The 27697-nt window shown below is 40.2% G+C and overlaps 3 protein-coding genes across 3 annotated transcripts; 1 reads left to right on the plus strand and 2 right to left on the minus strand.

Moving 5' to 3' along the window:
• Positions 1-4076: 4076 nt before the first annotated feature.
• bloc1s3 (biogenesis of lysosomal organelles complex-1, subunit 3) lies at positions 4077-6877 on the minus strand. The gene is made up of 5 exons (XM_085380902.1): positions 6805-6877; positions 6586-6689; positions 6274-6448; positions 5903-6003; positions 4077-4923 (listed from the first exon to the last, which is right to left on the minus strand). Exons 2-5 carry the CDS (start codon positions 6685-6687, stop codon positions 4738-4740), a joined length of 564 nt encoding a protein of 187 aa, XP_085237028.1. The 5' UTR covers positions 6688-6689; positions 6805-6877; the 3' UTR covers positions 4077-4737.
• A 63-nt stretch (positions 6878-6940) lies between these two features.
• trappc6bl (trafficking protein particle complex subunit 6B, like) lies at positions 6941-12119 on the plus strand. Its single transcript, XM_085380380.1, has 8 exons — positions 6941-6974; positions 7115-7225; positions 7507-7604; positions 7759-7826; positions 7907-8024; positions 8575-8658; positions 8817-8910; positions 9785-12119. The coding sequence occupies exons 3-8, from the start codon at positions 7509-7511 to the stop codon at positions 9817-9819; spliced, it is 495 nt and encodes a 164-aa protein (XP_085236506.1). The 5' UTR covers positions 6941-6974; positions 7115-7225; positions 7507-7508; the 3' UTR covers positions 9820-12119.
• A 3865-nt stretch (positions 12120-15984) lies between these two features.
• Positions 15985-19888, minus strand: LOC146653980 (mRNA decay activator protein ZFP36L1). The gene is made up of 2 exons (XM_085380436.1): positions 19690-19888; positions 15985-18527 (listed from the first exon to the last, which is right to left on the minus strand). The coding sequence occupies exons 1-2, from the start codon at positions 19741-19743 to the stop codon at positions 17298-17300; spliced, it is 1284 nt and encodes a 427-aa protein (XP_085236562.1). The 5' UTR covers positions 19744-19888; the 3' UTR covers positions 15985-17297.
• Between the last annotated feature and the right edge of the window lie 7809 nt (positions 19889-27697).

Raw genomic sequence — 27697 nt, forward strand, 5'->3', positions numbered from 1 at the left:
ATTTGATTAGTGCCTTAGTAATGTTTGCAGTGGTGATCCTCCGCAGAGGAATTGCTTCAGGGAACCACGTGGATAAGCACATTATGGTCAATAAAAACTGATTACCTGCCCGTGTTCTTGGCAACGAACCAACACAATCGACCAAAACGTGTTCAAATGGCTCACCAACAGCAGGTATTGGACATAGTGGGGCGGGGGCACAGTTTGGTTTGCCCACTAGTTGACACGTGTGACAGGTATTACAATACCTTGCAACATCTGCCGGCCAGAAGAAGTGCTGCAGAATATGGTCATATGCTTTAGTTATCCCCAAATGTCCTGACCATGAATGATCATGGGCTAATTGTAGCACATGCTGACGCAAACTAGCCGGGACCACTATCTGTTGGACCACACTACAGTCCTCCCCTGGCTTTGAGGTCCACCTGCGCATTAACAATCCATCACAAACAAAAAATGTCTGCTTCCTGTCTCCTGTCGGACCATCACTCTCATCTACGGCAGCAAAACATTTGGCTAATGACAGGTCCTCTTTCTGAGCAATCATAAGGGCCTCCCGCGTGAGGAGCGGGGGGGGGGGGGGGGGGGGGGGGGGGGCTGCGGGTTCAGGAGCAGGCTCAGCTACCTCTTGAGCCAGTTCCTTGGCATCAGGACCTGCCTCCTCCTCGGAGGGCATCACATCCTTTTCCAAAATAGAGCCAACCACCGACTCTGACAAGTCAACCACTTCTCCCTGCCGATGGGCGTGTGACCAGGTAAGAACACCTACAGGAAATACATCCGGGTGGTGCCGGCTTAAAGCATCTGACAAAGGCCTGAGGTCAGGAGTCTTCGTGACCTCTGGGGTAGGATAAACCTTCCCACCTGCAATGTCATTGCCCATTATAAAATCCATGCCATCAATCGGGAAGCAAGGACACACGGCCACAGGAAAAATATAAATGTGAAAGATGTAACAACTCTCAACATTTTTAGTCAAGTATTGTAAATTTGTTAAAGATTGATACGATAAAATAGAAGAAAAGTGCACATTGTCTACACAAAATAGCATGTTTATTAGGCATATTCAGTTTCTTTGTTGCCATACATTTATGGTTGGACTGCATTACTGTTAACCAGATCCAGATGATTAATTATTAATGCAAGTGTTCTCATGTCAGCACTCATCTGATTTCTATATACTTGCACATTTAAAGCATATGAATTTATTTAGGATTGATTTAAGTAAGAGCAGAATCAGTGACCAAACGTGCGACTGGTTAGATACTGTCTCTTGTGGTTGCATTTGGTTTAAGTAACAAGGCCTGAAGGAGTTAGACCACGACCCTAATTGACACCTCACCTCGGGTTGAAATACACCCCCAGTGGATCTTTATTTCAGAGGTTCATCAGCGGCAAAAACTGCTCGTGATGGCAATCTGCACTAGGCTGTGTATATCTGCTCCTTTCACCTTCATAGTTTAAGGTGCAAAATGAAGACCAGTGTACTAAGGAAGCAACGGCACTTAAAGAAGGGGATGTTTTCAAGCAACAGCAGCTGGTAGATTGAAACATCCCCAAAATATTGCATTTCTAAAGTGTTCTTAAACATTATTCATTCACGAATCCTCAGATAAAAAAAGCAGACTTATCTATCATACTCATACATGAATGCAAGTGAAATCTGTGATGTCACCATGAAATATTTGAGGCCCTTCACTCCCATGGTAACATTACCCAGTGGACACACACATCCACACACATCCACACACTCATGCAGCAGCAAGCCAACTTTACATGACCTGACACAGAAATAGTGGCAGAGCAGCTGAGCAGCTTCTTGGCCTTGTGTAGCAGTCTGTGATGCACGACGCACAAAACAAAACCAGAAAAACCAGCATCTCTTTATTCGCTCACATTACAAGACCTGTGGGTCCTCGGAGCCCTGGGAGAGGAGGATACAAGTGGCTTTAAATCTGAGAGCAACCGGTCGCGCACGCAGTCCTGCCAGTCGTCATCTCTGTGAACATTTGGATCTATTTGCTTTGGGAGTGGATTGTCATTGACGTCGAAGTAGTTTTTATTGCTCTCTGAGGGATTCTGAAGCGTGAAAAATGGAGCCCGGTTTGGAGCCAAGGGACGACAGAGGAAAGAGAACACCAGAAAGAAACACCAGAGAGGTAAAGTGCACAAAATTATGAGTATTTTATTTTCCCCAAAGGAAAGGTGACTTATGTTTATAAACTTTAAGAACAAAATATATTAAATAAATAAAAATTTTAACTCCTCAAGACTGTTTTTTTTTAAGATATCACTTTTAAAAGACAGAGAAAGAAACTAAAGTGTGTGCTAATAGGCACCTGAGTGCAAATGACAGAATGTAATTGAATAGCTCATATGGGTCAAATAACTTACATGAGACATATTTATTATATTCAATACAAGTGGGACATAAAATGTGTACAGATACAAACCTACATGTGAACAAATCATAGATACAAAAAAGAATATAATACTTCTTACTGCATGTCTAATAAAACAAACAAAAAAACTTAGATACAACTTTATCAAATGTAAAACTTTTCGGGACATGAAATGTGTCCAGATGTGGAGCTAATTACAAGGAACGGAATAGAACCGAATAGAAATGTTTTATTTGATCAGAGGTCTGGTTTGTGGCTGGTGTAATGCATGTGACAATGACGCCATCTGGTGGCTGATATATGTCACATCCAATAGAAATCTTGACTTTTCGTTGTGGGAGAAGAAGGTAAAATAAATACAGCTCAGCTCTATCAAAAATTTAACATCTTCCAAAATTAGTGCAGGAATTTAAAGTGTTACATTTTGGGTATAATTAAATCTAAGTCCAGACTTCTGAGGCAGAAGAGCTCCTACTCCTCCTTCAGGCTGATTCAACCTCCCTGCCGTAATGAATGCTTCAGGAAATCATTCCTGCTGTTCTCTATAAATCTGTATAATAACTCTTTATTCTGATTGGTGAACAGCTGTCAAGCATCGGATCCCAAACATAATTTTGTATTATACCTTCATGGAGCTGTTTGTCATAGATTTATAGTGTACAAATTATTTATTATTCAATTTGCACTTCTCTCTTACACAGTGCTAGCTGTTTTTACTGTTTTTAAGTAACTTTATTTTTTCATTCTGCGTTTTTTACAACTGTTGTAAATATGTAAATTCCTGCGCTATCTCATAGTATAAGACCCTTACTGGTAGATTCTATTCTATAGATAGATGGCCTACAATCTGTCAAAAATAAGTCCAACATATCTCTTATTAATGATGATTGAGCCAGAGAGAACATCCCAAACACAAAGTAGAAGCTGCAATCGGTTTTTGGCAAAGTGACTTTTATATCTTTTATTTATCTGGGTAAAAAGTCTCTTTAAGATTAAAAGTGTTTTTTAAGAGAGATCTGGCCAAGAGGGCGGCTAAAGTTGTAACAAATATAACAAATATATCACAATTTTATAAGCATTTAAAAAAAAGGACTATATTAATGATAATGTGGGTACAATAATGCAGAGATAAAAAAAATACTTCCAAAACAGATCATTTGTTTATTATATATATATAACCCCATTCATAAATCCTCTTCAATACAGTCAACTGACTAATAGCAGTAAATATATTAAACATAAAAACCCCACACATACCTGTGCTTTCCCTACTCTGTTTCCATTCTGCACAGCGGCGACTCACTTTACTGTACATCTCTGTCTTTCAGGTGTCGGACGATCTTGTATGTGCAAATCATCAGTCAGTAATGTGCAAGGTTGACCCTGATCACCTGCTCGGCCTTGTGGGCATTGTGGGCACAGTGCTCAACCTGCTGGTTGTGGTGTTAGTGTACATCTACACCCCTGTCTGATGCAACTACAAACACACCAAACAGAAGAATTTATAGCTCTTGCAAGAGTCCTGTCTTTTGATAATGTTTGTGTTACATTATTGATATTAAGGAGAATAATTTACTGGTAATCACTTATATAAAGCCGCAGCTGTAATTACAGAAGTTCAATTGCACAAAGTGACAGATGTTCCGCATATGATCTTTCTTTGCAAATTGCGTCTGCAATGTTACCACTTTATTTCCAGATTCATTAAGAATTGTAGAGAATTACACTGCAATTATTAGAAAATCAACAGGATCAAAGAACATTGCTTTTATACTGTATGGATGTTTCCTGCTTGTTTGATGTGGTTTTGTAAACTGAATTTTGCAAATAAATTTGTCTTTGCACACCAACAGAGCAGTATTCTGGTGTATATTTGCATTTATTTTTTGAAGCAAACATTCATTTTTTATATACACAGGAAGAAATAACCCAATTTTTTATTTATAGCTGCAAGCCTACTTCTTTGACCCATCACAGAGGACTGGCAAACAGCAGGGAAAGAACAGGATGTGCCTCATAAAAAAATCATCAAATAGTGACATAAAAACAGTGTTGGAGGGAACAAGTGGATCCTCTCCAGTTCTATGTAAAATATAAATCCAAGTGTAACTCTGCAAATCAAGAAATGACAGAACTATCGTAACTCCATTAACGAGGACGGCTAGCATTAGAACAGGTGTAGTGTGTGATTGTTAAATCCATGTATGTACACGTACTGCATTTTTTAGATAAAGAAGCCAGCGTGTTATTTTGTCCAGCTCACTCTGGTATTCGGAGAAAATATACCCATAACAATGATCAAACATCACAATATGTTTGTTTTGAAAGAAACAATTTAAGGTGCAGGAGCAGTAGAATTATTTAAATGATTAATGTTTATATCAGGCAATATCTGATAGCTGGTGATGATGTCAATCTTTTCAGAAACAGCCTTCAGGTCGTCCAGGATTAATCTGATGCTGTGGGACGCGTTGATGATGGCGCTCTGCGATGCATTCAGCTGTGATGTTGCACTGCGCACCTTTCACATAAAAAAAAGAAAAAGCCAGATAACTTAATATTCTGAATTTGCAGAATCTATGTAATCAGCGAGTTAACTACTAGTCAGACAAAATATTTACATCTGTTCTACTTTTTATCATTTGAAGTATCACTGTATTATCCACGGGAGACCGTCCTCTCTCCCTTTCTCTTCGCCCTACTTCACAGACATCTACTACCTTCAGAAATTTTCTGATAACTCTACAGTAGTAGGATGTATGGGTAATAGACGGCAATGAGGAAGAGTACAGAACTGAAGAACCTTGTGACGTCGTGTAAGCAAAACCATCTGCAACTTACCTTTGCAAACAACCCTATTCCCCTTCATAGGGTCTGTGCCGAAACAGTAGAGGATGACCAACACCACGGTGCTCACATTGTCAATTAATCGGACAGAAGCCATTTCTATTTTCTCAGACGATTGAGGCCCTTTAACATCTACTGGACAAAGCTCAGGATATTTTATAAGTCTGTGGTGGCCAGTGACATCCTCTATTCTGTGGTGTGATGCAGAGTTGGTTTGAGGGTAGCGGATAATGACGGACTCAGTAAATGGATCCACCAAGACAGTAATGTTCTGAGTGTGGAGACTCTCTGATACAGGTTTTAGAAAAAAAACCAGGAGGGCAGGCCAAGTTAAAGTCAATAATGGACAGTCTTTTAGCACCCTCTACATATCGCGCTTGAAGAGTCACAGGAGCATGTTCAGTAAAATACACTTTTAAGCATTATGCACCACAGAACTCCATAGGAAGTCCTTTCAACTTGTGACCATCATCCTTCATAACTTTTCCTTATGAGATTTGGACTAGTTTCACTTCTAATGTCTTCTGTAAACTGTATAGCATTATTTGATATTTGGAATATTTGAAAAATGAAGTTTTACTTGTCTAAATACATATCCCCGCGACCCTGAAAAGGATAAGCGGAAGCGAATGGATGGATAAATATCAACCTACCTCCCTGCTGGCACTGCCATAGACTTGTTGTAGTGTCTGTCCCACATCAGCATACAGTCGGCTGTTAGACTCCTGCAGCTTTTGTTGTAACAGGGTCTCACCTGAAAACAGAATTATGTGCTGAAGTTACTCAGAGCAAAACTAGATTGGTCTTTAAGTTCACTTTTAAATTTGTGACGAGACACTGTAAAGGCCCACTTCCAAATCCCCTCAAAACTGTCAAACACATCTCAGTGTTGTTAAAACAAAGCCGATACATATGAGACAACCTTGAAATTGTTAACTAGTAAGAAAAGACTAGTATGCATAGTCTTGGATTGGGTTGGCCGTACTTTCACACAATAAGCACTGGAGTTTTTATTCATCTTTACCGTGTGGCCTGTGTGAGGGGCTCGGTCTGTCTTCCACTATGGAGTGCATGTCAGGGTGGTCTCTAACTACAATTAGAGGAGGGAGGTCTCTCTTTAATATCTGAGCGCTGTCATGGGTCCCAGGAGCCTGCTCCGGGTCACCCTCGCTGTCCGTTTCAGACGCCTCCCCTGGAACCTGAAAGCATCCATAAAAAAGATACAAAAAATAAATTAAAATGTAGATTCATGGCTGAATCTAAATTTTAAGTCACTGGCTGAAGTGCATAAATCACTCTCAAAACCACGCATACAGGATAACGCATGCAGGACAACCTTGGCTCCGACCGAGGGAGTCAGAGAGGTGATGTAGACTTCATCATCGGAGTCTGTTTCAGACGCTTCGCCCTGGACCACTATCGGGTACCTGCCGGCCATGACTGCGAAAACATAAACAACATCTTACTTCAGGTTTATTCAGCTAGAAATAGCAATGCCATTAAATGTGTCTTATATAATGCAGACTTCATTGAAATGAAAATAAAAGTCACAAACCTTCCCTGAAAGACCAAAACACAAATCACATGAGCAACAAGGAAGTAGCAACGGACGTTTCATGCCTATTGGACATTCAAGACATGACGTTTCAGCCCAGAATAGGATGATAGCGCTCACGAGTCTGTTTGTACATCACACCGGCGTACGTCGAAAGTTAGCGCCGGCTGGTAATAGCTTTCGGAGAAGCTGGACGTTTGTTATTACATATTACACGAAAACAACTGTTTTGTTTTATTAATAACAATTTTATCACACAATTTTGGTTGTTGTGGCACATGAAATACATATGTTTTCTCCATGTTACCAGTTTTAGGTTAGAAACTCCTAACTCCGCGTGTGTACAACTTAAGGAATGAGCTGGCCGTTATATCGAGCGCCAACCAGGAAGCAGACTTCGTGCGCTACAGTCACTTTACAGGTACTGTCAATTTACAATTTCAGCTGGTTTAATTTAGATTAAAGAAATGTATGACATACGTTAATATGATACCTCCTTCTCCAGAACTTTCCATATACGGGAGTAATAAAAAATAGTTATTTTTTAGCGTGGGGGGCAGTGTTAGTGAACCGTACTAGCTGTTTGGCGCTAACCATCTTAGCTTCCGTTAAGCTGCTGCTCGGTATTTTCATATTTATTGCTGGTTTTGTCTGTTGGAGCACATTTAAGCCATCGGACTGTCACTATTGTGTGTTCACCAGGGATGGCGGACGAGACTCTGTTTGAATTTCTCCACATGGAGATCGTGTCACATGTTTACAAGGAGCAGCAATCCAGCAAAGGAACCATGGACAACAAGGTGTGTTAAGGAGTTGCCTATAATGTCATGTAGTAAAACAATTTTTTCCGGTTTTAGAACACAGCTCCCCCTTATATTATAATATTGTGACGTCATGTTCACAGTTTTACATGATATACTGTTCAAATTAATCGCTTGCATTTTATCTTTTTAGGACAGAGCAGTCTGTGTTTCTGTCCTGGAAGGTATGGGCTTCAGAGTGGGACAAGGACTTATTGAGAGGTAAGTCACACATGTAAATGCTGAGTTAAGTGGAGTCTTCCTTTATAGTGAGTGTCTCATCACTTGTTTGCTCTTTCTAGGTTGACCAGGGACTCTCCCAGCTTTAAGGATGAATTGGATATAATGAAATTTATCTGTAAAGACTTCTGGACTAAGGTGTTTAGGAGACAGGTGGACAACCTCAGAACAAATCATCAGGTAAAATGTTACACCATGCAGTATGTTACTACCAAATTAGTAAGTAGGTTTTGTGTAGTGTTTGTTCAAGCTTCAGTTATATATCCTGTAACAGACGTTTTTGGCCTTCACAACAGGAAATTTGATCTCTTGTGAAACAGAGACTTTGCAATGCATCACTGTTTGTAGTGGATGATTACTGTGATGAAGAACATAAACGTCTCTAAAAGGTTTAGTGTCAAAGTTGACTTAAACGTGTCCTGTTGATTTTTCTTGTAAATAAACAAAAGCGCTTGAGAGTTAACAAAGGCCTTAGATGGATTTCTTTCTCTGAAAAATTCTGTATCTTTTACTTTCATGTCTATCCGCTATTGTTGCAACTTTAAAACCCTAAACATTGAACATTTTGTTACAGTGCAGTTTTCTGTTGGGTCCTTGTATTCATATGGATGTTAAATTGAACTCTTAAATCTTAGGAACCTTTCCCAGCAATCAGGAAATACAATCACATGTATTGCTGGTTAAAATGAGTTATCTTTTAATATAATGTCTTGTTTATTTTCCACACCAGGGGACCTATGTTCTGCAGGATAACAAGTTTAATTTGCTGACCCAGCTGTCCAATGGAAAGCAGTACCTTGATCAGGCTCCTAAGGTTAGAATAGTCACAGACACACTCATGTTCCTGCATTCCTAAAGACTACATATAGAACAAGTATCACTAGGTGCTTAAGGGTTTGTATTTTGGCATACAGCCAACAAAACCTGAATGTCATAATGCAATAGAGACTAATTTGTGCGTGTGTGTCTCAGTACCTTGCTTTTTCATGTGGTGTGGTGAGAGGAGCCCTATCTAATCTGGGTTTGGAGAGTGTGGTAACAGCTGAGGTCTCCGTCATGCCATCCTGTAAGTGCTTTGTGAAAACATAATTATTTTACTGTAAGGAAAAGTTAGTCAGACTAACATGCTTATTACCTTTCAGTCAACCATTGTTACTGTACTTGTGAGCTTCTGTTAGGTCTGGTTTAATTAGATTTATAATGTACACATAACTAGCAGTTCTAGTCTTGAGCTACCCCTCATTTCTTCATATTTTGCTTGGAAAATGGGAAATAGCTGCAGCAAAACCTGTGCAAACATACATGGAAATAAAGCGAAAACACAGTTTGTGCAGTAGCAAAGTCAAAGTTTGGTATGACCAACTCTTTTAGGCAAGCTTGCTTGTAACTTCTTTATGTAAGTAGTCTCCAGGAATAGTTCTCCAGGCTTCTTGAAAGACATTCAAAACTCAAGGGGGAGATACTACCAGCTGGTGATGTGTGAATTAAAAATGTTTATTTTTTATTTTTATTTTTTTATGTCAAACTGTGTTATTTTGAACACTTTTTTGTAGATTAAGCCAAAGAAACTGGATTAAATTGAGTTTTTACGACAGCCTGCTAGTAACAGAGTGTCGAATAATACAATTTCAAGTCTTTCCCAAGCTGTTATGTGTAGACACAACACAGATTCATCTGTTGAGTTAGGTGCTATTTTTATGCTTGAATGAGTCACAGGTCACTTTTAAGTAGCTTAACAAACAAAAAACATTCCTTTGTAAGATCTTGAGAAAACCCGGGGCAACTATATTGTGCAAGACAACTTCAAAAGATTACAAGAAAGTCTGTCTAATTGGAAGGAAAATATAAAGAAATGAGGAGTGGCTCAAGACTTTTGCATAGTCCTGTACCTTAAAGGACAGTACAGATGGATAATATTTTATGCATTTTTATCTTCTCAGGTAAGTTTCAGGTGGTCATCCAGAAGTTGCCCTAATCTTCTGCCCACATGGTGCCAAAAGAGAAAATAATGGTTCCTGTTTTCCCACTGATGAGTGAAGCCATAAAGCGAATCAAACATCCACAAAAGGGTCCAGCAGGACTGCTGACGTTCTGCTGACCACCAGGTACAACTGATTGGTAAAAACAGGTAGCCAGGGCTCAAATATAAATCCTTTTGGATACTGATTCTGGTTTTGAAGGTTTTTGCTTATTTTACATTCTCAACTCAAGTTATTTTTTTATCTGCTAAGCACTGGCTTCCAACTGAATACTATGAAGTTAAAGTGAATGTGTAGTTATTAACAGGATATGTATTCTTTGTAATGTGTTGCAGTGCTTAGTCTGAAAATTGGAAAAAGTTTAAAAAACAAAAATACTACAGGAGGACAATCCGCATAAGTCAAGAGAAAACATCTTTGTGGATGGCATTTAATGCAATCTTTTTCAGCATCCATTCCATTGGTGGCTAATGAACCTTTGCAAATCATTACATCTGGCTGATTGCATTCATTATTCAGTGCTTACTGTTCTTTACAGAAAAAGCTGTATCCAATTCCTGGTGCTTCGCTCTGGTTTTTAGTTTTGACTTCAGGAGAGAAGTCTTTCATGTAGTAGTGGGAATCACTTAGACTTTTTCTAAGGCAAAATGCAAATCTAGAATAATACACTGGTAGAAATATTTGAGTTTCTTCAAGTTATGTGAATGTAATACGTTTCTAGAACAATAATTTGTACAATTTTTCCAAGTGGAATGATACGAGCTTATTTGTTGTTCTATGTAGTGGTCTCACATTTAAGAGTGGAGTAGACTTGAATGTATTTCTATGTTATTTTTCATCATGATGGATGTGTTTTCTCTTGTTAGAGCATTGATATTTAAATGTGACATTTTTCCTGGAATTTAGTAAGTAAGCTGTAAAACATGTTGGGGTTTACAATGAAAGTTAATCATACAGTTGTCAGGCAGTTGGATAATATTTATTATTTATTCTTTTTTTCCCCCCCGACTAAACCACTTTGTTGAATGGATTTAAAATGCTGTGACAAGAAAACAACAAAACAAGGTTTGTTAAACATAAAATGTAAGACCATAAAATGATCACTTCTCTGGGAAAGGCTGTTACTGTTGCTGCCACTAGGGGGACACATACAGCTGTTATCTGGTTGTCACTAGCCGTGTCTGGGCCTAAACTCCGCTGCAGGTCCATATATCAAACGATCACTATGGCATTACTGAGAGTTGAAAAACTGTCTAAAGTCTTTCATCTTTAATAAATTGATCAGCGTTCTGCTCTACCAGGTGTAACAATTGAGTTTAACATCTAGGCATCCATAAAAATGGAATTTATGACATTTAACAGAGTTAAAGTTAGCAGGAAGTTAGCTCGCTAGCTTCTATCTAAATACAATATAGCATGTCCTGACTGCGGGGTTTTGGAAACAAATGAAAACGTACAGCTCTGCTATCACTTCCAACATAAATGAAAACAGAAAGCTAAAACAGCTGTGACGTTTGTAGGGTTACTGAAGTTTGGCTAGCTGGTATATAATGATTTGCTACGTGACCGCTAGCGACTCAGCTATGTTAGCATAATATAAACAAGCTAACTTTTTTTCCACTCGATAAAAGTTAACGTGAGTGCTCTCGGTGGTCAGGAACAAATGTAATCGCATGGCAGGATGCTGTAAAAGGACCAAACTTCAGCCAGGAGAACAACTGAGATAATCCATCCACAATACGAGGTTAGTCATTCATATACTGCTGCATGGGCTGGGCTGTAGCTACATCCTAAGGTTTTAAAAACTGAGCTTAAATAAATGATTAGCGGTAATAAAAGCCGAGGGAGGTCAACAGTGATCACTGACTGTTTTAGGAGCTTTTTGAGATTATATAGAAGAAAATACATAACATTAAACATGTTAACAACACAAAAGCCATATTAAACGCAGACTACTTTAGGCCCGGAAGTAGGATTCGTCACGTCATCACTTAACAATCGGATTACAATATGTCTGATACTTTGAGTTTAGATTCACCATGTTGTTGAGGTATGTCCAGAATCTTGTTGTCCGTTCTGTCTTTTTCAAGTAATTTCTTCAGATTTGGCTATGCAGACCCCCCCAAGTGTTGAGGTCATCACAGTTACTTTCATCAGTTCTTCAAATAACATTGGTGTAATTATTCCATGATACCTGACCCATACATAAATTTAGTTCTTTTTTTTTTCTTTTTTAATTTATGATAGAAAACATTTGAACATTTCCATTTAAGAAAAAAAAAAAAGACTTGAAGTTGACAATTACAGCTTATATCAAGGCTTTTTCATGTGAAAGGTAAAAGAAAAAGATAGGAAGTGGTTTTACTCTGCTCTACTTCTTAAGCATTAAGATTAGTCTATACTTTTAATAACAAAAAGATCAACCTTAACTTGAAGCCTTGTTTGCCTATACCTCCAAGGTTGGTCAAAACACAAGTTGGTACAGTTTTTGATATGGCACAACACTGACATTATTGCACATGTTGTGGTTTTCATCTGGTTCTGTTTCTGTCTCCAATCTAAGGAAAATACCTCCTGTTGTGTTCCAGTATTTCACTGCCTTTGGTGGGAAAATTTTACTCAATAAAGGTCTTTACATACAACTTTGTTTCCCTTCAGTGTGTCTGGCTCAAGCTTGGGCTTTCAGAGGTTGTAGTGTTGATTCTAATTTCCACAACTGTTCATACTGCTGTGACAGCAGTTATTATTCTGGAAAAACATCTGGTCTGATGAGTCTCAGTTTCTGCTGTAACATTTAGATGGTAGTGCTGGAATTTGGCATGAAAGCATGGATCCATCCTGCCTTGTATTATTGGTTCAGTATGTTTGTAGCGTAGTAATGTTGTTAAGATCTTTAAATCATCTTAAACTCAAATTGTACTCAAATGGCCTCCACATTGCCCAGATTTCAAACCAATAGAGCACCTTTGGGATGTGTTAGGACAAGAGATTTATGTAATGAATGTGCACATCTGCAGCAGCAGTGTGATGCTATCATGTCAACATGCAGTGAACTCTCTGGAATGTTTTCACCACCTTCCTGAATCTATGCTATTAAGAATTAAGGCTAACGGGGGTCTAACCCAGTACTAATAAGGTGTAACTAATGAGTTGGCCAGTGAGCGTATGTTCTTGACTCTCTTGTCTTTGGCACTTGTAACTGGGTTATCTTCTTATTTTGGAGGCCCTAAAGATAAGGGTACTTGAATGAGCTTAAAATTCCAAAAAATAAAAAGCTAAATAAGGTCACTGCTTATAAGTATGCTGCCTTTCGACCCTTGCTGTGCATCTTAGGTAATAGCAACCTGAGTGAAGGGCTGGACGTGAAAGAAAAAAAACAGACATTGAGTTAGATGTCTGCATAAATGTGTAGCATCTGCCTACTGCCCACTCTTTTGCCTATTTGTTGCAACTCATTAAACACTTAGTCCAAATACCATTTGGAAAGAAGGGGGGAGCAGAAGGATGGATTAGAGAAAAAAAAAGACTAGGAGGGGGTCGAATTGTAGAAAGTTGAAGGAGACAGAGAGTGGGCTTTAGGAAAATTAGATGGAGAGAGAATGAAGAGCCTCAACAGGAGGCTGAAGGGTGAAAAGTGGAAAGGAGAAGTTTATTAGAGGCTGAGGGAGGCAGAAAAGAGAAAGATGGAGGGGGCGTGATGATGAGGAGAGGAAAGAGTGAGCGTGAGAGAAGTACCTTGCGTCTGTACATAAATGCCTGAAACAATAAGGAGTGAGGGAATCTGAGACTGGCTCTCAGGACGGTGAGCAACAGCCGTTTTGTGCCGCGCCACACGGCTTGGCCTCCCTTCCTCCTGCTCTACCTCGCATCACAATGTCACCAAATGCGGTCACAAAGAAGAACGGTGAATGCGAGCGGAAGAAAAGGAGGGGGTGTGTTCATGGCTGGAGAAAAGAAAGGTGTTGGGGGGTGTGTGCAAGTTAAACCAGCATTCGTATTCCTAAACTGATGACTTGCTACAATTCAGCTACACTGTCCACACAAACCGACTGAAGTCTTTTGTTGTGTGAGAAGCTGCGAGAGAACCTGTTTCAGTTTATTTGAAATAAGTACAAGAAAACTAAAACATCACCAGCTGCAATTTAAAATCTGTGTTTAACTCCCTAAAATGTGTACTATGTATTGATTCAAAGTCAAATATGGTTCAAAGCAATCTAAGTAAGCTGTGTCACTTCCATGCGTCCACAAAGAAGTGTGAAGGTATTTTTTTCTGTTTTTATTATTATTATCATTACATCTCACAAACGCAAAAGGCCGCGTTTTACTTCATCTGAGAAACCTAAAAACATATGTTGCTGCTTTTAATCTGTATGATCTCACATGATGACACCCGCTTTCATCCTCTCATACTGCCCTCCCTTTATTTTCTTCATCTCCACTTTTCTTCTTCCCCTTTTATCACTTTTCTGTCGTCACACCAGCGCATTCAACTTCCTCCACTCAAGCATGGTATGAGTAAGACTCTCACAGCCATATGTTGACCTGCGGTGGACCTGAATACAGCCATCTGCCTGTCTTTCCTATGTCCCACAGGGCAACCGGGAGAATATCTATAGAACACAATGCCTACACACACACACAGCAGATGCATGCCTCTAAACCCTTCACGGCCACTAATCACTACCAGACAGCCAGCCCATCTCATGTTAAGTGACAAAATAATAGCCCTTGTGTGTGTGCATGACAGAGAGATTCCTTGAGTATCAGGGGTGAGTAGGCATCTTAAGCCCTGAAATCATATTTTAATTTTTTTAACCAAGCCTGCCTTTTTGTAAAGTGTTTTTGTCAGATTGTCTCATATCAGGAACTGTTGCATTGCACTCCAATTATACTGGTATAGAGGGGGCAGGAGGTGAAAAGGAAGGGAGATGTAAGTAACCACAAAGTGAGGGATGTGGGATGGAATCAGGGAAGGCAGAAAGGAAATAAGCGGAAACTGAAGATTGGTAAGATTAAACCCCAAACAAAAGACATCTCATCTTTACATGAAATTTTAGTGACACTGCTCCACACTCCCACATTCACACCCCACTGTCGTATTACCCTCGACCGCAGTGGCCGGGACAGCCATGACTGCACTGCCAAACTCGCTTAAATCCATTTTGATTTGCAAATTTGCTGCCAGAAACACACTGCTGCACCTGAACTTCGAGGATGCGAGAGACCACAGTGCTTTCCTCATTTTTAACCCCGAGACTTCGCTTCAGACTCCAGCAGCCACTGAGTTTTTAAAATCCACAAGTATCACTTTTCCCTTTAAGAAGCGAAGGCTAAGCTTTGTAGGGAAAATAAAAAGCCAAGACTTTTCCTGGATTTCAAAGGCTCTCATCAGTATTGCTTTCACACTCTTCACCTTGAGACTGCATCACAGAATACTTCTTAATCCTGGAAGTATAGGGAATACTTGTGTAGTGTAAACTACTGCATGAATACTTTAAAGGTTAGCCATCTAGAGGAAATAAACTTGAGATGAGCTTCATGAATGAGGTTTAGAGCTCAAATGGAATTATTTTATTGTATAGATACGGTTAACCTCAACGGCACAGGTCACTGGGGAAATGTGATAAACGAAAAGCAGAAATGACAGTTCACTGGTTTCCTGCACCTAAAACCTTACATCCTGTGAGCCTTTTTGCCAACGCTACATTAACGCCAGCATAGCATATATTAAACCCCCCCCCCTCCCTTTTAAACATCTGCATTATTCAATAAAAGCAGTTTGCACATCAAATGTTAAAATCTTCACTTTTTACCTGCAGGTGGCAAACAGAAGTCAAAGAAAGACAGTTAAAAAAAACAAAACAAACTCCTTTATTTCCAGTACAAAAAAGCAAAATATATTAAACTTGATGCAAGCATTAACAACTCAAAAGTCCTCTATAAATATGTTAAAAATAAATTAAAGAAATTAATTTACTAAAGATCATCTTTACCACTAAACAGGCATTAAACACGCTGATGAAAAAGGTTTTTTTGTTTTTAAATAGACCAACTACATCATTAACACAAGAAAAAACAATAAACAGCCAAGTAACATTTTCTAAAACACTAAGCACACATACCTCTAACCCTACAGTAGGCTGACTCTAGCTTCGTAAGGCAAAAAAAAAAAAAAAAAAAAAGACCTGGGAGCATATTACGCATGCATGTGACCAGGATACTTTTCAGTCTTAACAACAAAGGCATCAACAGAAAAGAGAAAAAAAAAAGATTAATACTGAATAACAGAGAGATGGAGTGACGGAGTGAGAGTCTCACTTTACAAAAACTTACTGGGAATGTTTGTGTTTGAGATAAAAAACAAACAAACAAAAACAACAAATAAAACCCCGAACACTTCAGCACCACAAACGACAACTTCTCAGAAAATAGTCACCTGGCTTCAAGCTCTGACCTCATCATTTCATATCGAACTAATTGGCTAGCTCCCGGCATGGATATTCAGCGCCTGGTACCTTGTGCTTTCCCAACCGTGCAATATGAACCCATATGCGCCCAAGCTCTCCTGACTGAGTCACTTTTCACTCTGCTGCAGAGTGGTTTAAATTTGGCAAATTGACACTTGACTGCTTGAGGTTTGTCAATAATGCACGAGAACCCAAAAAGCATCTGCAGTAGCCGCAGAAACGCAACGCCTCCGCTCACACTAGCTTACTCTCCTGATATAAAAGAAGACTCTCACCCCATGCTCGCATCTCTCCAAACACAGCAGCAAATCTTGGTTCAACAACGTAACAAGACCTGGTAAATAACACTACAGGTATACATTGTTTAAAAACGTAACATTCAGATTCGAGGCCAGCGATCTAAACACAGCCCCCAGATGGTACAACCACAAGAGGGAAGGGCGAAAAACAAAAACACTACTTCACGAGCTTATAAACATTACATAAACAATACAGTGTACATTAGATGGAAGAACTCCTAAACATACCGTCACATCGTGTTTGTCCTACTGAAACGAACGAGCAACAAACAGATGTCTTTGGCTTTCTCACATTCTTTAGATCTGTCGCAGTATGCTGACAGGAGGAAATTAAATTCACACTGTGATTACAAAATTCTTTGTTGGACTTTGCCATCCTAGCATATCATTTTGATAAAGCTTCAAAAGGTTTTTAAGGACACCATTAAAACATCTGTTTTGAGATATACCGTTTTGGTGAATCCGCCACATACAAACTGGAGTTTTAGCATCACTGTGCCTTGTGCAAATGACAGTGGCGTGCAGTGTGACAGCGTGTTAGGTCACCCAGTCGTTTTTTCACACAGAATGCTAAAAATGTCTTAGTTGTCAGTCAGTGTGTGAGCGGGGAGTGTGCGTTTAAGGGTCTGTGTTCTTAAGTATGGCTACGTGCGCAGTGGATATTCTGCGTATGGATACTCATGTACACATGTTCCAGCAATCTGCAGCTTAAAGGCAGAACCCAGTGGCATCCTCAGGAAGAGAGAGCTGACTGAAAACTAACAGACGTTTGCCGTTAGCTTCGTTAATGCCACCAGATGATTCGGAGCCGCTCAGTGAACCAGCAGAGCTGATCCCATCCTGGTCCTGGTCTGAGAGAGAAGTGTGGGACAGGGATCTAACACCAAGTGGCCCTGAAAGGACCCCCGCAGCACTGGGACTCTGCTGTAAGGAAGGGGAGCTCGTTGGAGATAACCCACTCGGAGAATAGCCGGAGTCAGGGGAGGGCATGAATGGAGACCTGGGATCCGGACCCACGGGAGGATGGTGCTGCTGAGCGGGGGAGGCCTCAAAGGCAGAGTTCATTTCTAGAAAGGCATGGGAGAGAAGATCAGTAATGTCTGCGCAGGAAGGAGAAGAGGCCGTTGGTGGGCATGTGAATGAGGTGGTGGCAAGAGAAACATGAGGAGTGAGGGCAGACTGAAAGGCCTGGTGGGGAGCTGAGGGAAACCCAGAGAAGCTGAAACTCTGCCGGATAAGACGTGGCCGATGGGAGCGGGAGGAGGAGGTGGAGGGCAGCTGCTGAGGAAGGCTTGAGGAGGAAGAACGAGAGAATGAAAGTTTCTTTTCTTCCTCGCTGTTGTGAACAAAGTGACAGCGGATCCCATAGGGGCAGAAGCCGATGGTATGAAACGTACGGCACAGCTCAGTTTTATATTTTGGATGTCTGTTTAGATCACGTAGCTCTTCTGGCCCATGGGCAAACTGGCACTTCCCCCCATACTTGCACAAGCCGTTCTCGGTGAAAGACCGACACAGTTCGGTTTTATAGCGCGACGACGAAGAGGAGGCAGACACAGACGAGGAGGAACTGGTGTTCAGTGTGGCGGAGCTGATGTCACTTTGGGAGGATTTTGTGCCTGTCACAGGCCAGCCTAGACTTGCTCTTGTTGCACCACTGGTCTCTACCATGCTGAGAGAGCGCTGGGAAAAGAAGCCTGGCTTCTCCCACTGCGTGGAATTACCAAGCTGGGAAAGTAGATCACTCTCTGATTGCTGTCCCCGTTGGTTGGAGGTCAGAAGTGCACTGTCCGAAGCATTAGTGGGCAGGCAAGACAGGGAGGAGAGGGAAAATGAAGTGTTTCGACATGGCTCGCCGATGTAACCTGGTGTTCTCATGGCCAGACTTAGGGATGGCACTGTTCTGTTCGGCTCCCTCAGATTGAGATTCAGTAAATGCTGTATTTAAAAAAAAACAAAAAGTCCACATCATTAGCCTGTACAAGCTACTATTAGTATTCAGCAATTTTAAAACTTATACATTTGCTAACTAGTTTATGCCAGTTTATGTTAGACATTAATATATGTTTTTGTTATTACCACTAAACACTAAAGGTTACATCTTCTGCTCTATTTGCACATTTCTGTTAAATGTTTTCATTGGAAATATTTTGAGTCAGGTGCCCTGATAGATTCAAGCATCAAGAACCAAGTTTCGGGGGTGGGGAGGTACTGGGCATTTGTATACAAGTACATAAAAAGCACACTTTTTCCAACTTGTGTCGTCAAAATAAATTTTTGACACATCGATCCATCCATATGCTTATTTTGTGCTGCATTGTACTGGCACGACAAATTCAGATATTTTAGATTCAAATCTGTAATACGTAGCGTCACCCCTCTTTCCGTTTGATTTTTGGATTCGTCCATCTAAACCTAAGGAACAAAAAAAAAAAAACCTTCAAGACACGTTTTTTGCTCTGATAACTAAGACGAGCTATACAATGTTTCCATTCAGTGCACGGAATAAAATACGCAATGTTAACTTTAACAACAAACAAACAAAAGTATTACAAAACTTTTTTTCCCCACTTCGAGCAAGTTTAGGACCTCTACACTTCAACACAGCTCTAACTGGGGACTTTAGTCTGTTAGCCATGACTTTTGTGACTTAACTTGTTGGGGTTATGTGTTTAAATAAGATGCTTTACTGGCGAACTGTCTATCGAAGAAGCTATTAGCACGAAAACAGCGACCTTTAATAATTAATGACGTTAATTAACCGGCGTTGAGAGAAAATCACAAACTAGGCTCGATAATGAAATCGATAATTTCATGGGCCCAAGTTGCGATGGACTACAACAACTTGCTTTCTGGCAACTTAACGTCTGGTCAGAGTTAAACTTTCAGGTTACAGAACAGTCAAAAGACAGACGAAGAGTCTTAAAAGAGAAAGCCTGACACATTTTATCCACTAAAGCAGACTCGAAAAGATAACATGGAGACCGCAAACTCCGTAACAGCGCAGCTAGCAGGCTAACACCCTCCTCCTCTCCCCGACCTAGCCAACTTTCGCTCTCCGCTAAACTTTCTTTTGCGCTCTTATGGGGGTTTGGTTTACCTTGCACATCATTTCTTCCAGCTCAGCAAACTGGTTCAGGGGATAAGATGGCATTTTGCTGAGCTATCAAAACCTTCGTCCGATCCCGTCTGCCCCTGCCGCGATAGACGTGGGCAACTCGCTGGCATGAGATGGTCAGAAGTTTCTAGTTATGTATGGGTGCTAAACAAGCCCAAGACCCGGACCACGTGTGGATTTAAAACCTAGCACCACTGTTGGCCACTCCCACGCCTCTGTGGATTCTGCAAAAAGTTGTTTTTCCACATCCTGCGGTTCTAAAGAAGGATGAGAATGAGGGATTATATGCAATAAATAAATAAATAAATACATTTATTGACTATAAGTTGAAAATTGATTATAAGATTGTATAATATGCATTATCTATCGCCTAGCTTCACTGATTTGGGTATTACACAATATATAGGCTAGATTTCTTAGTTTTGCGTATTTCATAGCTTTTTTTAATAGTTCTTTTTTTTAACTGCTCTTTCTTCTCTTCTCTTCTCTTCTCTTCTCTTCTCTTCTCTTCTCTTCTCTTCTCCATGTACCTCTGTCTTTCACTATCCCTCTTGTTCATTTCAGCAGACAGTCTGGGGTTATCACCACAATGAATGGGCATTCTGAGGATATTTACAACTGGGGGTCCAACCAAAAAGAAAATAAAAAAAGAATTTAAGAAATAGTAGGAAAGCTGTAGCTTGATGATCCGGGCATGACCACAAGCTTAGAAAGCTGTAAATAGATAGGCTATCCTACAAAAAACAAATGTTAATATTTAATTGGTTTAATAATTAAATCTGTTAATTGTGGAAAGTAGAACACCTGAAGACAATATTTGAAAGAAGAGATTGTTCCGCTTTATACCAGGAAATTTATATAACCAATATATTGGTTTAAAAATAAAGAACAGATTGTTGTATTCACCCTGTCTTTTTTGTACATTTTTTTTTTCAAATTTTAGTAATTTACTAATTTGCTAACACTGTATTTTCCTTATAGTGAATATGTGGTTTTATGACATCTCTAGTTCATTGGTACACAAGGGCTGGCCTTTTGAGTTTACTTTGATCAGACAACTGTTACACCGTTCTCTTGAAATACTTGTTTTCAGTTGATGCATAGTAGGAAATGAAAATGCAGGCAGATGGTTTCTTTTGCAGATGTGCTGCTTCTGACTCATAACTAGAAAAGGCCATTTCAAAGACAAAACAAAGAAACAGAAAACTGAGGCACTAAATGTGGATAAGGAGAAAAGTGGAGACAGCCTAACCCTATGACACAGACAAGAAGGAACGAAGGCGTTGATTTCAAAGGTGAAGACAGATGTGTGAAAAATTCCACTGCAGAGCAGAGCCTTGAGATGATTAGTCCCACTCTCTCGCACACACACACACACACACACACACACACACACACACACACACACACACACACACACACACACACACACACACACACACAAAACAACAGGTTTAGTCCCTTTACCTTTACAAAGACAGGGAGTCTAAACCTTACCTTAGACACTACAATCATAAATTCAAGCCCTTCTGTCAACAGTAAGACAAGTCAGTCCTCACAAAGACAAAACATCAAGAACACGCAAGCACAAACACATCTGCCAGGACTTCGGCTGTCACACCTCGTACCAATTTTGACTGCATTCATAAGCAAGCAAACTGTTGGCTGCAACCTTAGTGAGCTGCTTTCAGTTTCTTCTGCAACTGATTCTGATTAGGACTTTTAAGTTTACCTTAGAATAGGTTCATTTGTGGCATCAGTGAAAATTCTTGAGTTCATTTGTAAGTTTAAACAAGTGGTATTAACAACCCAATGATATCCAGCCCACATGAAATCCCTGCAGGACCAGAGGAACATCTTAAAAGGTTGACAAAAATGACTCAGTCTGCCTCAGAAGTTCTTGAGTCCAAGTTGTAGCTCTGAGTCCCTTTTGAAAGATGAGTTCAGCTGAGAACAAAGCCTGCCGAAAAGCTTTGTTTTGCTCCAGCCAAGTGGTCACCATTAAGTGTGTGTTTTTTGTGTGCGAACGTGTTTGTGTGTGTTTGACAGAGGATTTCAATCTATTCCACCCCCAGTGAGCTGTAATGGTACAGGCCCACTCTACAGTCTGAAGGTTGGGGGTTTACTCAACATAAGTAATAAACTGCACATTATTTGTGACTTTTCCTTTCCCGTAGAAAGCAAATGAATTGGCTGCTTTTGCACATAATTGCAGTATGATAATAAACTGTGTGTGTGCCCACACAGATTCTTAAATCTCACGTACCACATTGTAAGTAATATGTATGTCTTTCACCCTTCAAAAGTTGTAGATCGCTTTGCAATTTTTGGCAAATTCATAGCGATTTCTAGTTTTGTGATTCGGTGTAATTCTGAGTTATGTCCCTGCTTTTGTTGTGATGCTTTATTAGCAGATATTTTAGAAGTAATGTCCAAACATACATGGACAAGAGTATTGGTCCATACCTCTTAATCTTTGCATTCAGGTGTTTTCAGTGCCATTGCCATAGGGAAAGAATTGGTTATTATACAGAGTTCAATAAATCTGAGTGTAATACTGTAACAGGGTGCCAGCACTGCAAGTAGTCAGTTAATGAAATTTCTTCACCCATAGATATTCGTCCATCATCTTTAACTGGTTATTCCAAAGTGTGTTTGAACCACAGCAGAGTGCAGACCATGTAAAGTTACAGAACATGGTGTAAAAGCCACCAATGCTTTGCTTATTCAGTAACTACAGAGTGCCAAACTTCCTCTGGAGTTAACGTCAGCATAAAAACTGAGCCGGGGAACTTCATGCCATGGGCTTTCATGGCCAAGCAGATCCTATAGGTCGATTTGGCAACACTGTCATAACCACCAGACTGCTACCATTGCCAAATATTGTCTCCTGCCGCTATTGTCTCGGTGCACTTTGTCATCGCATGAACTAAAATCCTTTAACACATTAACAATATTTTTTAATTTGGGCTACTAAATTTGGCAAATCAAATATATGAGTGGTGACTCCTTCTTAAGGAAGCACCACTCACACATTTGATTTGGCAATTGTTTACACTGGATGGCCTTGCTGATTCAACCTCCAAGCGGTCCAGGGATCTTTTGCTTCCTAGGCGAATGTGTAAACTGCTACACTATAAATTTACCGCAACTTGCTGTGATGCTTTAAATTTATAAGATGCACAGTAAGGGCATGAAAATGAACTTTTAGATGCACAATGATTATAATGTGTATTGTCCCGGGATAAAACAAAACCAGTGCTAATGCAGCTGTGTGTCTTCAACAGAAAGTGACATTAGAAGTTGCTCTAATTAGTTCTACATCTTAAGAGGTGGGCACTGTGTGTGTGTTTTTACCTCCTCTGACACTGTAAACAACAAACCATTAGCACGATGTCAGCAACACAAGTTCCTTGAGGTAATTTGTTAATTTGGCAAACAAATGCTATAAGCTGGCTATTTGGTTAGCAAGTTCAGTTTACTTCTGTGAAGAAACTAAATCTTTGGGCTGAGTTGGGGATTACTGGCAGTGGGGGTTAAAGGAGAGGGGGAGGGGAGGAGAAAGGAGGTGAGAGATTTGAAAGGGAGTTCTTGCTTCTTGTTGAGTCCAGCTGGGCTGGAGGGCCTTTGGAGCACAATGAGCTCAATGAGCTGCAGAACCAACTAACAAACTAATGGCCTGCCCTCTGTGACTACAGCCATGCACACACACACAGTGTGGAAATAACAGAGCAAGGTGAATGTGTGGGATAGAAGGGCTGGGTAGGGGGAAAGAGATGGATGCAAGAGGGGGGAGAGGAGACGATGAAGGGGCAGGATTGGGGTTATTTAGAAGAAACAGGGGAAATGAGAGAGAGAGAGAGAGAGAAGGCAATAAAGGATGGAAAGTGGAGATTGTTTTGTCGAGGCTGGATCTGCAGCGAGGTTCATCCAGAGATTTGGGATTATTCCACCAGGTGCATAAAAATGTGCCACAGGATGCATTCTGTTGCTTGGTCACGTAATCTTTCAGCACTGGAGTAATTAGTCATCATGAAAGCTTGTGATTATTCAACATCTACTAGATATTAGAACAGGTTTCCAGAGGTTGTATTGCCTGAGATATTTGACTTTAGGCTATACTGCACGCCAAGTCTAATAAGATGTTTCCAGGGAAATGATGTAAAAACAATTCATGTTTTCTGATATATTTAACAAACCCCTTGATGATCAAACAATATTGGTTTTCAGTGAGTAGGAAGGACGTCTAAGAGCTGTCTGCGGGTTATAAGAACTGAATGGAAGGTTGAGTAGGAGGTAGATAGTAGAGCTGACTAATCCATAATTACAACATCACCATTGGATGTGAGTGGATTTCCTGATTAAAACAACTGCATTACACTGACGTCTGTGCGCATGCACTTTTGTGCTTGTGTGTGCTCCTACAACCTCTACACACTCGCACACTCAGCCTATTGAAAAACTCATGATTAAGTGAAGTCATTCCTCCACAGCCCCACACAGCCTCCTTCAGATAAGAGGCTACAACTACTAGTGGAAAAAAATAAAGGGAAGGGAGGAGGGGTTTGTAGACCTGATGAACATCTGCTCCCATTTTTCTCCCCCTTTTTCACCCCCACCCCACCTCGCCACCCTCCCATTTTCACAATGTAACCCCCTGCATCACTTGCTTGTGTGCGCGTGTTTGTGTGTGTGCATTTGTGATTGTGATTACAGAGAGCCTTTTGGTTTGCGCACACACACACACACACACACACACACACACACACACACACACACACACACACACACACACACACACACACACACACAGAATTACCACACAGTTGGGTTCTACTAAGAGGTCAAAGGTCAGAATCTAAACTTTGACCTCTGACATCACACCCTCCCTCTCTACCTCTCCCATCCGCTGGAATTCACTCATGTGCATACAATTAGGAAGCAAGAGTTAGGAAGCAAGAGAAGAAGGATGGAGAAAGTTTAGTAACAAGATAACAGCACACATGTCTGCACAAACAATGAGTGAGGGTGGAGAGTTCAGATGCAAGTTCTTTGAACTTCTTTGTTTTCAGGGAAAGTAGGAAGGAAAATTAGTCAGCTGTGTTTGTATTTGTATGTACACAAGCAGTACCACTAGCATACAAACTGAGGCATATCATGTGACAGAGGTCTGCAAACAGTGATGTCACAATCTTTGCCCTTTAACTGGTGCACTTTTCAGTGCATTGGGATTTACTAGTTCCAGGCAAAGGAACTTTTATTACCACAATACAATATTACATGTCAGATCTGACTCATGTTAATGTTTTTAACCGCAGTACTGTAGCTGCACTATACCTCCTGTCTCATTATAGTTTTCATTTGTTCTTACAGTTTTATTGTTATTTATTATTATTCCTGTTTTTGCCTTTTGATCTGTGTTGGTTGTCTTTAGAATGAGATCTAAAATGCTGTGTTAATTAATAATATTCAAGTTGTATGAAATAGCAAGACAGAGGTATCTGTGGTGATCTGTTGCACACTTAGTCTCACTCATTCCAAAGTAACTTAACATGAATTGATTTTACTATCACCTCAGTAGCATTAGCTGTGCGCCCTGTTACATGTAGAATCTGTAAACTTGTGTGATGATCCCATTGTTTGGAAAGTTGCAGAGACAGGAGGGCAATTTGATATTTACCTACCATAAGCTTGCTGGTGTTTGCTGACGGCTGCAGAAGTAAAGAATAACTGCATACCAGTTATACCAGACTGATAACTGATATTACCCTCAATACTCGCACATTAAATCAGACTGATTATATGGGATGATAATACAAAAGGTCTCAAAAAATCTTTTTAATTATTATAATCTCAAGATTACACCTGTACTCTAATGTGATCCGTGAAGACTCCATACAATAGTGTAGCTTTGTTTTATATGATTTATTTGCCAGAAAAGAAACAAATGATGAAAGTTCGTAGGTTAAGCTATGCCCTTGTGACAGATTGTTCCAGTAACATGAATGAAAAAGTTGTGGAATCTTATATTTCGCAACAGGGTTAGAATTTGTTTATGCAGCTTCTTCTGCTATTTCACCAGAAGGGGGAGATGTTGCACTATTTCCAAGTTGGTGTTGGTGGACTGCAAACTGAGTGCATTAGATTACTTTGGCTAAATCAGTTTCGATATAGAGTATAGAACATGACTCATGTACAATCCATAAGCTGGCAGATGTTATTCCTTATATAATACTTGTTTAAAAGTCTGCATATACTATTTCAATGACTCAAACACGCAGTTTTCTGATAAACACAATGAAAAGGCCATAGCAGGAAACTAAGGCTGCTGAGTTCACACAGAGACTGACAGAAAGGGGAACTTGTACCTGGAAACCCTCCAGACATCAATATGTGTATGGGTGTGTGTGCATGTGTGTGTGCATGTTACACAGCCCCTATGAACCCAAAGCAAAACAAACAGCTAAATCTTTGTTTCGATAACAGAGGGGTGGTTTATCACTCTGTGTATTTGTCGGTCTAATGTGTAACCAGAAGGAACAGCAGTGAGTTAAAATATGGTCCATTCAGGAAGCAGTCTTGAGCAGCTTCTCATTTCTTATAATATTTTGCCTCCAAGGAGCCAGGGTTTCTTGTTTAGTTTTTTTCCCCCACAATGGTCTTGAGCAATAGCCAAGCATGAAGAAGAGACTGGGGTATGTTAAATGACACAAGAACTGGATTGAAAGTCTTTGGCAACAGGTCTTACAGATTAATGATTCAGAATCAGAAATTTTTGGTTCAAATTGTTGTTAATACGCACAGAGTAATTTAGAAAAGGGTACATTGGGAAGTGTCTACAGTCATCTATAAAAAACAGTCAAGGCTTTGTCATTGTTTGGGACTGCATTGCAGCGACTGGTGTTGACGATCAAAATTGATGGAATTATAAATGCAGAAACGTACTGTCAGAGTTTGATTCAGAATGCAGTACTGAGTCAAAGAGTCTGAATGGCAACAGCTTAATTTTTCAGCTTGACAAAGATCCCAAGCACACTGCCAATGCAGGAAAAGCATACCTGGATAGAAAAACACACAGTATTGAACAGCATTGGTCATCGATTGGCCTCCCTAGAGTCTGGACCTCAACATTATTGAAGCAGTGTGTGTGACAGAGAACAGAAGATAAGGCCCTCAACATCCAAAGACGAGCTTTAAGTGTCCTTCAAGAAGCGTGGAGAACTATTCCTGAAGACTTAAAGAAATTACAAGAAAGCTGCCTAAGAGAGTTCAGGCTGTGTTGAAGAAAAAAGATAGTGAAAATATTGAATTTGTACAAACTGTATTCCTGCCGTATCTCTATCTACAGGGTGGGCCATTTATATGGATACACCGTAATAAAATGGGAATGGTTGGGGATATTAAAGTCCTGTTTGTGCCACATTCGTATATGTGAGGGGGCAAACTCCTCAAGATGGGTGGTGACCATGGTGGCCATTTAGAAATCGGCCATCAACTTTTGTTTTTTCAATAGGAAGAGGGCCATGTGACACATCAAACTTATTGCTAATGTCACAAGAAAAACAATGGTGTGCTTGGTTTCAACGTAATTTGATTCTTTCATGAGTTATTTACAAGTTTCTGACCACTTATAAAATGTGTTCAATGTGCTGCCCATTATGTTGGATTGTCAATGCAACCCTCTTCTCCCACTCTTCACACACTGATAGCAACACCGTAGGAGAAATGCCAGCACAGGCATCCAGTATCCGTAGTTTCAGGTGCTGCACATCTCGTATCTTCACACCATAGACAATTGCCTTCAGATGACCCCAAAGATAAAAGTCTAAGGGGGTCAGATCGGGAGACCTTGTGGGCCTCCTCGTTGAGATGCTGCAGTAGCTGGAGTTTGTAAGGGTGCCATTTGTGAGTAGCTAATATCCGCCGAAGGGATGTTCGACTAATGCAACTCTCCAGCGACATGCGGCGAGTGCTACGCTGTGTCAGCGGT

The sequence above is a fragment of the Rhamphochromis longiceps genome, linkage group LG14 (assembly GCF_057381845.1).
Source record: "Rhamphochromis longiceps isolate RC_006_pf linkage group LG14, R_longiceps_female_GT1.1, whole genome shotgun sequence".
NCBI classification, from domain to species: Eukaryota; Metazoa; Chordata; class Actinopteri; order Cichliformes; family Cichlidae; genus Rhamphochromis; species Rhamphochromis longiceps.

Coding starts and splice junctions, on each gene's coding strand:
- LOC146653980 (XM_085380436.1), bottom strand. CDS start 19,743: ATGCCATCTTATCCCCTGAACCAGTTTGCTGAGCTGGAAGAAATGATG. Junction 18,528..19,689: donor TGGAAGAAATGATGTGCAAG/GTAAACCAAACC, acceptor TTTTAAATACAG/CATTTACTGAATCTCAATCT.
- trappc6bl (XM_085380380.1), top strand. CDS start 7,509: ATGGCGGACGAGACTCTGTTTGAATTTCTCCACATGGAGATCGTGTCA. Junction 7,827..7,906: donor GGACAAGGACTTATTGAGAG/GTAAGTCACACA, acceptor TGCTCTTTCTAG/GTTGACCAGGGACTCTCCCA. Junction 8,025..8,574: donor ACCTCAGAACAAATCATCAG/GTAAAATGTTAC, acceptor TTTCCACACCAG/GGGACCTATGTTCTGCAGGA.
- bloc1s3 (XM_085380902.1), bottom strand. CDS start 6,687: ATGGCCGGCAGGTACCCGATAGTGGTCCAGGGCGAAGCGTCTGAAACA. Junction 6,004..6,273: donor CCCCTCACACAGGCCACACG/GTAAAGATGAAT, acceptor TTCTGTTTTCAG/GTGAGACCCTGTTACAACAA. Junction 4,924..5,902: donor ATGGCAGTGCCAGCAGGGAG/GTAGGTTGATAT, acceptor TTTATGTGAAAG/GTGCGCAGTGCAACATCACA.